This window comes from Oncorhynchus keta, chromosome 14, assembly GCF_023373465.1.
Source record: "Oncorhynchus keta strain PuntledgeMale-10-30-2019 chromosome 14, Oket_V2, whole genome shotgun sequence".
Taxonomy (NCBI): Eukaryota; Metazoa; Chordata; class Actinopteri; order Salmoniformes; family Salmonidae; genus Oncorhynchus; species Oncorhynchus keta.
In genome coordinates this window covers 29,929,400-29,943,253 of record NC_068434.1, presented here as the reverse complement: position 1 = coordinate 29,943,253, position 13,854 = coordinate 29,929,400, and the positions used below count along the sequence as shown (strand labels likewise).

General features: G+C 42.4%; 1 protein-coding gene across 2 annotated transcripts; it reads right to left on the bottom strand.

Moving 5' to 3' along the window:
• Positions 1–5,889: 5,889 nt before the first annotated feature.
• LOC118393177 (ectonucleoside triphosphate diphosphohydrolase 4-like) lies at positions 5,890–12,973 on the bottom strand. Of its 2 annotated transcripts, none has more exons than XM_035785582.2 (13): positions 12,815–12,973; positions 12,266–12,374; positions 11,945–12,139; positions 11,621–11,826; positions 10,744–10,894; positions 10,539–10,642; positions 10,352–10,411; positions 10,043–10,197; positions 8,344–8,510; positions 7,916–8,240; positions 7,684–7,769; positions 7,421–7,582; positions 5,890–7,306 (listed from the first exon to the last, which is right to left on the bottom strand). In XM_035785582.2, exons 2-13 carry the CDS (start codon positions 12,271–12,273, stop codon positions 7,072–7,074), a joined length of 1,854 nt encoding a protein of 617 aa, XP_035641475.1. In that variant the 5' UTR covers positions 12,274–12,374; positions 12,815–12,973; the 3' UTR covers positions 5,890–7,071. The 2 variants fall into 2 exon arrangements, with proteins under 2 accessions (XP_035641475.1, XP_035641476.1); XM_035785583.2 differs by having other exon boundaries at positions 10,067–10,197.
• Positions 12,974–13,854: the final 881 nt, after the last annotated feature.

Sequence of the window (13,854 nt, the reverse complement as noted above, 5' to 3'; positions counted from 1 at the left end):
GAGCTTTCAACAGCTCCTGGTATAAGGACAATTCATTACTTGAATATTCTGTAAGTCAAGATTCATTTTTCTCTGCCCAATACACCTGAATCTGCCTTCACATCACAGTTTAAAGATTCTGGGTTTAAGCTCCATTTGAAGGCAGAGCATCATATCAATGCTATGTATGCTTGGGATCAGCCTAAAAGGGCTATTGACAGCAACTCATCAATGTTAGATGTCATTAATAAGGACTGGGAAAAGAAAGTGAAGGAAAACTGTACTTACATTAAAACAATTGCAGATATGCTCCTACTAACTGCCACTCAAAATATAGCACAGAGAGGTCATCGAGACTCTGATGACTCTCACAACAAGGGTCATTTTTTGACAATCTTAGAAGAAATAGCAACGTATGACCATCTCATAGAGAAAAGGATGAATACATGTGGCAATGCTAATAAGTACACAAGCCACCAAATCCAGAACAAAGTTCCTGAGGGCTTAGCTGAGATGGTACAAAGTAAAATAATAAGAGAAGTAAAAGAAAGCGAAGTTTTTAGTGTAGAAAAAATAACAAATGGCTTTAGTTGTGAGGTACTATTATAACGGGACCATCCACAAAATCTTTTTACACTTTGTCAGCTGAAGCTTAGATGCAGCAGGTCTCACAAAATGTATAATTGATTGCCTTGAAAAACATGGTCTGGACTACATGGCATGCTGTAATCTGAGGGACAGTCTTCCAGCAGTTCTGAGAGTGCTACAGGGTATCACACTTGAAAATAGTGGTGATAGATCAGTGGAGGCAAGCGGCCTTCTTTCTCAGATAGATGTACATTTCATAGGGCTTTTGGTTACCTTTTGTAAAGTGCTTGGTGATGCCAAATGTCTTTCTGACTTGCTCCTATCAAGCTCTCTTGACCTAGCAAGGGCTGTGGATCTAATAGGTGCCCTTAGACACATTACAGGACTACAGAAGTGAGGGTTACTTTGGAGAACTATGGAAAGAGGTTGAAGAGATTGTACACTTATTTTGCAGTGCTCTGCAAACAGTGTGTAAAACAAGCTTAAGATTTCACGACTCATTGATGATGAGCACTGTAGTACAGAAAAATAGTGACCATAGTAATGGTGAGAGCTTCCAAAGAGCTATCTTTTATCAGGTGCTTGACGGTCTCACAGCTGAGCTGCAGAGGTGTTTTTCAAAAAAGAATTGCAAGATAATGCAAGGGGTCCAGTCTCTCAACCCAAAGAATACATTCTTGATTGGGGAGCCTCTGTTTGCCTTTGCTCAGACCTTTGAGCCAGATTTAGAGGACCTCAACACGAGGTTCATCAAACCAAGAGGCTTCTTGATAGGAGAGAGAATAGTGGAAGGTACAGACTGTCTACTCTCCTTGACTTTGTTGTGTTTCTAGAACCTTATAAAGAGGTCTTCCATGAGCTATTTTGACTTTGTAAGATTTCTGTTACACCCGTCAGCAGTGCTTCTTGCGAGAGAAGCTTCTCAGCTTTAAAATGAATTAAAACCCACTTTAGGACAACAATGGTTGATGACAGGTTAAGTCACCTCGGAATTCTCAGTGTTGAGTCAAGGAGGGCACGCTCTCTCAACATGAATGAGTTTGTGAAACATTTTGCCAGTTCTCACCAGAACCACAGAATTATGTTGTTTTAAATCTACCTAGGATAATTTGGTCCCTCTGGTCATGATTAAAACCTACACTGTGTACTAGCTAGTACACTGACATCCTAAAATAACAAATCCAAAGGGTATCATGTAACACAGATTTAATTTGGTCTTGATTAGGCCAATTCAAAAACTATTCTTTGCTACTAGTTAACCTAATATATATGAGCATACATATGATACTGTAAATTTGTAATATTACTGGGCACCAAAATTATTTTTAAAGTCCATTTCTGCTTTATACCCGGTATGTCAAATTGCAGTAAGTTTACCTTTTTGTAAATAAACTGCAATTTATGTAACACACAAATGCTATCTTATCTCCTTGGTGCTTGAGCTTTATTTTCTGAAAATATTTTGGATGTTCAACACTTATAGACCCAGATTATATATTCATGAAAAGTGACCCAAGTGTGTGTGTGTGAGTGAGAAATTTAGCTGCAGGTAGAGACTAACAATTCATAGTATGTTAAAGAATTCTAGAGAAGTAAACCCTTTTGGACCACACCATCTGCCATATTGAAGAACTCCGGGTTAAGTGAATTATCACTTCTACCTCTAATCAGCAATTATAGGATTCATTGATGCTCCTTAGATGCCAAGTTAGGGTTACACACTTATTTTCTGTCATGGTCTATGGACCTGAAGTAGCCTTGGCCTCCCCCTGGCCACCCCATGTATAAAACTTTAGTTCTGCCACTGAACAGGACCAAATGTTGATCTACATAAGTCGTTTAAAAGAACCCCACATAAAATAGGTTTCCACCCAATTGCCGACAGACTTTCAATTGAATATTCTAAAAGCATTTTCCCACCAGAGATGGTTCCATCAAATTTACTTTATAAAAAGGCTGTGCGTGTTGAGTAGTGCACATAAAACTAGCGTTTGCGGTTAAATTCCCATGTACCGAATACAAAATACAATTTAAATGAGTTTCCATCGCTTTTTCAACTCTCCTGATCGTTTTATCTACATTTTTTTTGTGGGGGTTATACAGTGAATGTGACCGACCACTCAGTGCGGGTATAGCCTACTGCATGATGAGATTATTATGGACAAAAGAGCAAGACTATTTTTATTTGTCAAACGGCAGCCAAGCATCTATCATGATGTCACCAGAATAAAATCCTCTGTATTTATTGGAAAGGATCGTCAAGCTCATCACCGTGCACTTTCCCCACCCTGTGAAGTTCATCATAATGTATTTCATCTGTAGCCTAATAAACTGCATGCTTTCCCAAATCAAAGTGGGAGGGCCACACAACACATAATCGCGGACTCCAAATTGACTTTGATATGGTTATTATGTCAATATTTTCACATAAAGGCGTTTCCACCGCCATTTCCCACATAATTAATTTTACCAACACAAATGACACCAACTTGTCTAGCATATTTTGTTTTGTCGACATTGACTGTCTTGAAATGTTTTGTCCAACATTTAGCCTACTTTACTGCATAAAAAGGTTGGATGGAAACCTGCCTAATGTCGCAAAGACAGAAGGATCATCTACTCATTATCAATCATAAAATACTTAAGATTAGGCTACTTAAATTATCAACATTGTTCTCCCTAGTCTAGAGACCTGTCCAGATGCAGTATACACAACATCACCAAAGGCATGCAGTCACCCATTCAAATAAATGGATTTGGCTATTTCAACCACACCCATTGCTGACGTGTATAAAATCAACCACCATGCAATCTCCATAGACAAACATTGGCAGTATAATGGCCTTACTGAAGTGCTCAGTGACTTTCAACGTGGCACCGTCATAGGATGCCACTTTTCCAACAAGCCAGTTTGTCAAATGTCTGCCCTGCTAAAACTGCCCTGATCAACTGTAACTGCTTTTATTCTGAATTGGAAACATCCAGGAGCAACAACGGCTCATTGCGAAGTGGTAGGCCACACAGGCTCACAGAACGGGATCGCCGAGGCACGTAGAGCATAACAATTGTATGTCCTTGGTTGCAACACTCACTATCGGGTTCCAAACTACCTCTGGAAGCAACGTCAGCACAAGGGAGCTTCATGAAATGGGCTTCCATGGCCGATCAGCTGCACATAAGCCTAAGATCACCATGTGCAATGCCAAGCGTTGGCTGGAGTGGTATAAAGTTAGCTGCCGTTGGACTCTGGAGTAGTGGAAACTGGTGGAGGAGGAATAATGGTCTTGGGTTGTTTTTCATGGTTCAGCCTAGGCTTCTTAGTTCCAGTGAAGGGAAATTATAACTATACAGCAAACAATGGCATTCTAGACGATTTTGTGCTTCCATCTTTGTGGCAACAGTTAGCGAAGGCCCTTTCCTGTTTCAGCATGACAATTCCCTCGTGCAAGGTCCATACAGAAAAGTTTTGTAGAGATCGGTTTGGAAGAACTTGACTGGCCTGCTCAAAGCCCTGACCTCAACCCCATCAAACACCTTTGGGATGAATTGGAACGCTGACTGTGAGCCAGGTCTAACTGCATAAACATCATTGCCCGACCTCACTAATGCTCGTGGCTGAATGGAAGCAAGTCCCTCCAGCAATATTCCAACATCTAGTGCAAAGCCTCCCCAGAAGAGTGGAGGCTGCTATTGTAGCAAATGGGGGCCCAACTCCATTTTAATGCCCATGGTTTTGAAATATGTTCAACGAGCAGGTGTCCACATACTTTTGGTAATGTAGTGTACTTTAAACTGAATGCCTAAATCTCATATATAAATTAAAATATCATATTTTGCCACAACAAATTTATCCCAATCTAATCCAAGTGGTAAAGCCGTGGAAATAAATTATTGTTAGTTTGTGTATAAGGCCTACTCTGTTTAAGACATGAATGAGGTGCAGCAGAGGCAGGATCAGATGGGATCCCTCCTACAGCCCTACCATCACCGCCACCACCTCACAAGTTGTAGCGTAAGCTCCTCAAACATCCCGCCTTCAAACTTCATCACGTAACCAACGTCAGTGCAACTCAGTGGGGAGGGAGGAAGCTGAAGTGGTATGACCCATGTGTAGACGGAGGATGACTCAGCACATGGAGAGCAGCCTCTTGAAGCACCTACACCACTTGTACACAAATGCTGCTGGTGACAACTACAGCTGGTATTCACTTTCAATGATCTGAGAGGGAATTTACAAATTACAGCAAATATTGGACTATATTCCCTCTTTCACATATGCTGTGGCTATTACATGACTATTTCTGATTTGTAACATTCTGCTTGGTTTGATACATGTAATTATATAAGACTGTACTTATAGTGTAACTGTAAAATGCTACCATGGATAACAATGCCCCCTATTGGAATTCAAACCATTGGCTGCTGAGACCTCAGTTTCCTGGGGTTTAAAATGCTATAGGGTGCAGACAGAGCATCAAAAAGCATCTGTGATGTGCAATTATGCATGTAGTATGTACTTTCTATAATTCCATATGGACATTGCGATAAGGTTATCTGTGACAGGAATAGTATAGGCCAGCAGGAGGTTTGAGGTTAGACCTTTACTGACTTTACAAATGCAAAATGCAGATATCTCAGACAGCTACTGTCTCTAGTCTCTGGCACTTTGAATTAATTACCACTACCTAAGCTATACAATTTGACCAGTTAAATACTGTTGTTTCAGCTCTAAGCATTTCTCACAATTACAGGACAATGACAATTTCACAGTGAAAATAGATGAATCTGTAAAATGCATTGCATGTAATCTGTTCAATGCAGTATTTACATTTCCCATCTTAATGGTCAACCTGTATTAAACTAACATCCTCGTCAGACTCATCCATCACCAGCTGGCAGACCTGAAATATAACACAGGACAGATAGGGAGAGGAGTGAAAACAAACCCCCATAGTGCAGTGTTTCCAACCTGGTCACCCAGACTCTGACAGGCCGGCTACAACAACATGGCCTCTAATAGGCTTGGGTGACCTGGTCATTAGTGGCTGACTGCAGCCTAGTCGTCTTGATTGATATCCCTGTGGTACACTCCTTTTCTTCCCGTGCTACTGGGGACGTGTAAACCCTGACCATGGCTGCTGTAAATATGCATTTATTTACTCAATACTTACATAACCAACGGGGACTCAAACTCATCAGCAATTTCCTTCCAACTCTCCTCAAGACAACGAGGGCACCCAATATATTCCACGTGAACACAAGTGAAAATCAACAGATTGTTTTGAGACTTATGGTTCAAAATATCAACGAAAGCTACAAAAATCAAACGCAATCTCTTTATTATTCAACACCAATGGTATTGTAAAACAAAACAAAAATCCTGTGCAAACTGTGAATTGATTTAAGTACACCCTTCAATATAAATATGGCCTATACGCTTTCATAAACTAACCCCTTTACAGCAGTGATATCACAGCTTCTGAAAACGAAGCCCAGTGTGTTTGCCGAGATTTCAAATTAAAATTATCTGCACCCCATCACGTGACACCATTGAGCTGAAAAGACAACAGACATTCTTTACCCTACTGTAACTCTGAGCCCTGTGTGGATTCAGCTGGAGTGTCTCTCCAGTGATAAGACAATAAATATTGCGCCATTGCAGCTTTGATAGATGCTGCCTGTTCTGCAATAGAAGGCAGAAAAGGATACAAAAGAAACTAAAGTTTTTAAAAAAAGAAGCGGTGACAATCAAAGTATGACAGGTGTCCGTCTACACTGAGGAGTACAGAGGGATACACCATTCCTCCACACAATAAATAAGCATTCACTAATCATGCACCCAAACGACAAACAGAGCCCCTAGTACAAACATATTCAAAGGCATCAGGATAATGTGACAGGAAAGGAAGTGAAACTCCACTCAAGTACAGAGAATCTATACATATGAGCTAATACAGTATGTACTCTAAACAGTAACGGTTTCACTATCATCCTCGAACCTGCTCGTCTATTCACATTGATTCAATTCTGTGCACTAATTGGAAAAGACAGTAATTTAAGAACTTTTTTAAAAAATGTGTTGTTTTTTGATTGACTAATTAGGGGAAGTTATGAGGCAGCTGCAATTCGAACCTTACAGGAAGCCTTAACGAAACCTGCGTGACTGGATAAAGTATGCATGGGGAGCTCTCAAACCTCAGGCAAGGAGTTAGACACCAAGTACCTAGTTCATATTTCCAGCAACATTAAAAAAAAGGCAGATTTCAACATCAAAAATAAATAAGACAATCTCATGGTTAACTCAAGTATGCAAACTCAACATGCAAGATCTCCCATACCAGAGTCCCTCACAGTGCTGGTTCTCTGTTCATTGGATTCATTCAAAATCCAACTCAGTTTTAGAGTTTGTCATTACCAGCTAACAAATGAAGGCCTGAACATAAAAGTGCAGGCATAGGGACTCCAGCTAGGGAAAGGAGATGGTTTTGGCGTGAAAGCTGAAGTCTAGAGGGTGATAGGGAGTGAGGGGGATCCCAGACCCTCCTCTAACCACTCAACAGTAGAGGGGGTGCAGCGCTGCGTGGTACAGCTGTGGATACGTCGGAGTCGCAGCAAGTAGAGCAAGATGGAGAGGAAGACAACCAGGAAGCAGGCCAGAAACAAGTAGTGGTTGTTGACAAAGGAGAAGCTGTGACGCCAGTGGGCGTGGACTCCTTTGAGGGTCTCCTGCTGAATATCCCTTGGAAAGGAATGTAAAATAGTGCAAGTTTTCTCCATATCCTAATCAGCAAAAATATATTGGCATATCACAGTGTTAAAGCATGATGAAGTATGACACCAAGTGTTCTCTTACCTTAAAGGTAGAAAGCGGGTTCTGTAAAGGATGGCTCCAAGAGTCCATTGCACCTCTTTATCATAAACTAAGAGGGCAGTCCTCAGGTTTTTGTAGTCTATAGGGAAGGAGAAGCCTGAGTGGAATACCTCATACATCCAGGCTGATTTAAAACACTGGTACCTGCACACAAGACAAATGTTTACATTCATTCTCCCCGACAAATCTTTACTATTACTGGACTCAAGTCTTACTAAAGAGCCAGAGCTGGTGGTGGGACTTACTTGAGTCTGTGAACATCAGCGTGAGATGCATATAAGCCTGAGTCAAATCGCTCTTTCAGAGATCTCCACTGGGTGGCGCAGTAACCCTGGAGATGATGCACAATGTTGATTGTAAACACAGCCACCATCTTACTGCAATTAGCCTAAGTTATGGTGAAATACATGCATTTCCATGCAGTTAGGAGTGCCAACTACATTGAATAAGTGCTGCTTTGCTGTGGTAAGACCTCACCTTGGCAGCAACGGAATACTTTGAGGAGTTAAAATCACCGCCCATGCGCAACACATCCTCTGTGCAGTAGTAGAACTCAGAGAACCCATAGAACTGGCTGTTGGGGTAGTCGATGGGAGGCTGGTAGATGCCATTGAGGGAGGAGTGAGTCTCGTTGGTACGGTTAAGGAAGGGCTGAAGCAGCTGTCTGCAGTGATCAAAATCCCCTGTGCCACGCAGGTGGAGTTTCTGTGTCGCTGGCCCCACCTTGTCCTGCAGGTCTGTGGGCAGACACGGGTCGAGCAGGGGGGACTCTGACGTTTCACCTACATGCAGACCCAGGAGCCTGGGCAAACCAACTAAAATGAGCTCTCCATAATGACAGCACTGTGCAATGTCAAACTAGTAAACTATCATTAGCTATCATAGCATGTGTTAAAGGTTCTTACTTATTTTTAGTGAGAGTGTTCCTGACAATGCTCTTCTCATATCTTTGTCGAGCAGCATTGCCTCCAAAGCCCAGGAAGGTGGACACATACACCCGGTAGACATGCTCTGTCCGGTGGGCATCGCAACCCAGGTTGAACTCCGCAAGTAAGTTCTTGGCCACTTCCTCCTATAAAAATCAAACACTCAATATCAGCCTGGAAATTACATTATTTTATCTAGGACTGTCTATATATGTATAACAACCATTTACTTAAAGAAACTTTGATCAAGACAGTTCTATAAAGTTCCGCATTTAGAAAAAAACTGCAGGTGAATTACGTTCAGTGGAGAGCAAAAACTACAAGAGTAAGAGCGCATGCAAATTGAAAACCAAACATTTTTGTGAACTGGCAAAAATAATTGCGCAGGACTGAAAAGCTGATGGACTTGGACTGCTTTAAATGAATGTATTATCATCTGGTCATGGATGTTTTGCACGATGGCTCTTAAGCATTATCTGTGATCTTAAAAGTAGACTCAGCGAAATGACATTGCCACGAGCAGCACGGTAGATATTGAGATGAGCGAGATGCAAAACTTTGCTTTCACACAGAAACCAGGTTTCCATTCAATCTTTTTATGCAAGTACAGTACATGTTGGAAAATTCTTTTTTTTTTAAAGTCATAACAGGCCTGATGGAAACAGAACATATGTCGGTAAACTTTCCAAATGTCGACAAGATAAAATAAGCTAGATAAGGTGGGATCTTTGTGTCGGAAAAATTATGTAAGAAATGTCAGCATTAACACTTACACAAATATTGACATTATAACCATCATATTGAAGTAAAGTCACCCAATAACATTTGTGGTCCTCCTACGACTAGTCGGGAAACCACGCAGTTGGTTAGGCTACAGATGAAACTTCACAGGGTGGTGAAAGTGCAAGGTGATGAGCTTGATGCTCCTTTCCAATAAATATTGAGGATCTTATTCAGGTGATATGATCTATTTTGTCCATAATAACAGATCTAATGTAGGCCCTACCCACACTGTATCTGCGAGCTGTTGTGGGCAAACTCGCTATATAATGCAACATTTTTTGAGAGAAAACCATTAGTAGAGTTAAATGCAATGGAAATCCATTTAACTAGTATTTATTTAACTGCAAAATTATTTTTTTGTTGTTTTATGTGCACTATGTCATCACACAGCCATTTATCCACAAGTCAATTTGATGGAATCTGGTGGGAAAATGCCATTTTAAAATATTTGCATGAAAATCTGTTGCCAGTTGGATGGAAAGCTAGCTACAGACACAATATCTGCGCGTGTGTGCATGGGTTCGCTTCATGCCGTTACAGCATGGTAGCCAGAGGACCAAAAACAGCGAAGAAGTTGATTCTTGCACTTTAACGCTCTTAGCAGTTGCAGAAATTACCCCACTATGCGGTTTATTATTATTATTATTGCGTCTATATCAAATTGCGGAGTCTACCTTTAGAGTTTGAACTAACACATTCTACTTTGAAGCAATGCAGCAGGCTTATCTTTAGAGCAGACCTCCAATAATCCACTCTGAATGGAGAGGACTTCATCCCCAGAGGACAAACATGATGTTTACAGGTTTAACCAGGGAATGATGAGTGGTGGGAAGAGAAAATGAGTGAGTGACAAATTAAAAGAGCACAAAAAAGGGAAATTGTTGTTGATAATAACCTGTTGTGGAGAAGCAAAGCTTACAGTTTTGGGCACTTCATATGCTATCTGAGTGGAGACACCCCCCATGTCCAGAACACCAGCGGTCCTTTTCCTCACCAGCGCCTCCTGCTGGTCACCCCCAGGTACCTGCACCTCTACAACTGCATCCCTCTCTATAGAAAGGATAGGTGAAGGAGCAACGGGTCCCATTGAAGAAAAATAATGAAAGACAAATAAAGTGGTGTCAGAGGTAAGTAAAATAAGGAAATTAAAGTATTCAGTGTGACGATATGCAGGTCTCTTAAGGAAATGTATTTAGATACTTACCACTAGCCACATGATTAAACCTTCCAAGGACAAAGTTGATTCCAATCCATGCATACACACCTGTCCAAAAACAAGGATAATTTATATATTCCAGCATTTCCACACATTTTCAACACACAGATGGTGACATCTCAATGTTGAATGGCCAGTGTTTAGCTTGCCTGCTACTCTAAACAGGTTAGCTCACCTTCCTGCTTGCCAGAAATGACCTCCACATGGGAATCAGAAAAGAGGAAGTTGAAATGTACAGGGATATCGGTCCGTAGATCCTCCAGAAGTGCTTCCTGTTGACTGAAAAAGACGAAATAAGCCCATGTTAACATGGGAGGTCATAAAAAATAAACACTTGCAAGTTTCCATCTCAAGATGAGAAATACTAAGTTGGGGTGTACCTGTCAGACAGCACCCTCATTCCAGCTGTGCACAGAATGTACAGAGGGGTCTCCTGGTGCTTATGTTTGGGGATGTGCTGGGCAGCAAAGCTCAGCAGGGGGTGTATGTAATCACTGGCCTTCTCTGGTGTTTTTGCAAGCTCTGAGATGCCTACAAAAAAATAATAATAATATTGAGACCATGGCTCCGTCTTTATTGGGTGGAATGGATAAGTGCTTTAAACTAAGCCAACGTCTTCTAAACTCAGCAAAAAAAAGAAACATCCTTTTTCAGGACCCTGTCTTTCAAAGATAATTTGTAAAAATCCAAATAACTTCACAGATCGTCATTGTATAGGGTTTAAACACTGTTTTTCCATGCTTGTTCAATGAACCATAAACAATTAAGGAACATGCACCTGTGGAACGGTTAACTTCTTGAGGGCCGGTGGTAATGCCCAAAGTAAGGGCCATTCCCCCCATAAATGTCCGAGAACTTGCAGGTGCCTTGTTGGAAGAGTGGGGTAACATCTCACAGCAAGAACTGGCAAATCTGGTGCAGTCCATGAGGAGATGCACTACAGTGCTTAATGCAGCTGGTGGCCACACCAGATACTGAGTGTTACTTTTGTTTTTGACCCCCCCCCCCTTTGTTCAGGATCACATTCAATTTCTGTTAGTCACATGTCTGTGGAACTTGTTCAGTTTGTGTCTCAGTTGATGAATCTTATGTTCATACAAATATTTACACATGATAAATTTGCTGAAAATAAACGCAGTTGACAGTGAGATGACGTTTCTTTTTTTGCCGAGTTTACATTATGATACCAGAGTGGAAATGTATACATGTGGCTCTTCCCAGCAGCACACCAGTCATCAGCAACCAGGTATGTCTCACCTGGCTTGATCTTCATGACCACTGGTTTCCTGTGCTGGTCTCTCATCTGTCGTATGTCAAGCAGATCATGGGGATTACCATTGTGCTGGGGCCAACAATACACAAACACCCTGGAGCCACTGCTGCCGCAGTCTACCACCAAACCGTAGTTCAGGTTGGGATTGCTGGTGTCGGTGGCCTCCACATCTGTGACTCTCGCCAAGTGTCTGGTGATCAGAGGTGAATGAAAAGTTGATAATTGTAAGCCAAATTCAGCCAAACATTTTCTTGTCTTTACAGGAATATGTAATGGTATCTTCTAATGTGCGGCTACTAGTGACTCACCTATGGAAGTAGTTGTCCTTTCTGATCCAGATGTCCTGGCCCTTTCCGGTTACCAACAACAGGTAAAGCAGTCCTAGCAATCCCACCAGCAGACCAAATAAGAGTAGCTGCCTGAATGAAGGTAGCAGTAGACGAGGAAGAACCAGGGGTGACAGGCTGAAGTGCCAGGAGGCTGGGAGGCACGAGAAGCTGATCCTGTAAGGACAAGTGAGACCTTGGTATGTATGGTAAAATACAGTTTGACTAGTCATGCATGCCGACTATGGAATAATAATTAAAGGGTAACAATTCCTAGTCCTCTACTCAGTCGGTCGAGCCTACCTTCCCATGACGTGGACTGTCCTCGTTCACTGGATGAAAATCATTCAAAGGGGACACGAGTCTGGGATGTTGGCTTCAGAGCCTCACCATTTCTCCATCTGCTCATTTTCTTGATAAAATCAAATAAACACGTTAGCTACAAGCTGAGCATTAATTGTTAATGATGACATCGATACCAACGCGTGTCAATACCAATGGTGACATTTGGCCACTAGCGCATCCATCAGCACAACTGCCACGTACTGCATTGCATAATAATGTAATGATACTGGTCCGATTTCAACTAGTTAGCTGGTTTAGTTAGCTAAGACAATACGTTAGCTGGCTATGAAGCGTGTCCTAGTCTATTGGATAAACAATATACCTGTTAGTTAGCTAGTAAGCTTATTAAGCGGGCGAATGTTTGGATTCTGGCTAGCGAAACAAACAGATCACTGGTTAACCAACGACGATAGACAGGGTAATGCTAGGCTACCGTTAGCCCCTGCCCTGTACTAGGAGTATGCTGTGCCCACGGTCCATCTAAAACCAAACTTAAAATGTACTTACTGTTGCGTTTAGAACGACTTCGTTGCATAACATTTACATTAGCTCGTTTGCTGCTGAATATTGTTACTAATACTATTGGGAGGATGCGCTAACAGCACCCGAACTAGCTAGTATTCAGTGCGCAGGTCAGGCAGATGTGACGTAGCTAGTAAAAGGTGCGGTACGAATGTTTTTAAATCATTGGCACTCCCTGGCGGCTTTCACTTGTATAGCCTGCTTGCTCAGGGTTGGGATATTGGTAGCATCCTCTGATCCTTTTTGGAGGGGGACTCAGGCGGTGTCTTTGCTTACTGTTGCTTACTGAACTAGGACAGTCCACGTCATGGGAAGGCAGAGCCCTGCAAAATGACCTCCAGCAGGCCACAAATGTGCATGTGTCTGCTCAAACGGTCAGAAACAGACTCCATGAGGGTGGTATGAGGGCCCGACATCCACAGCTGGGGGTTGTGCTTACAGCCCAACACCGTGCAGGACGTTTGGCATTTGCCAGAGAACACCAAGATTGGCAAATTCGCCATTGGGGCCCTGTGCTCCTTCACAGATGAAAGCAGGTTCACACTGAGCACATGTGACAGACGTGACAGAGTCTGGAGACGCCGTGGAAAACGTTCTGCTGCCTGCAACATTCTCCAGCATGACCGGTTTGGCGGTGGGTCAGTCATGGTGTGGGGTGGCATTTCTTTGGGGGGCTGCACAACCCTCCATGTGCTCGCCAGAGGTAGCCTGACTGCCATTAGGTACCGAGATGAGATCCTCAGACCCCTTGTGAGACCATATGCTGGTGCGGTTTGCCCTGGGTTCCTCCTAATGCAAGACAATGTTAGACCTCATGTGGCTGGAGTGTGTCAGCAGTTCCTGCAAGAGGAAGGCATTGATGCTATGGACTGGCCCCCCCCTTTCCCCAGACCTGAATCCAATTGAGCACATCTGGGACATCATGTCTCGCTCCATCCACCAACGCCACATTGCACCACAGACTGTCCAGGAGTTGGCGGATGCTTTAGTCCAGGTCTGGAAGGAGGTCCCTCAAGAGACCATCC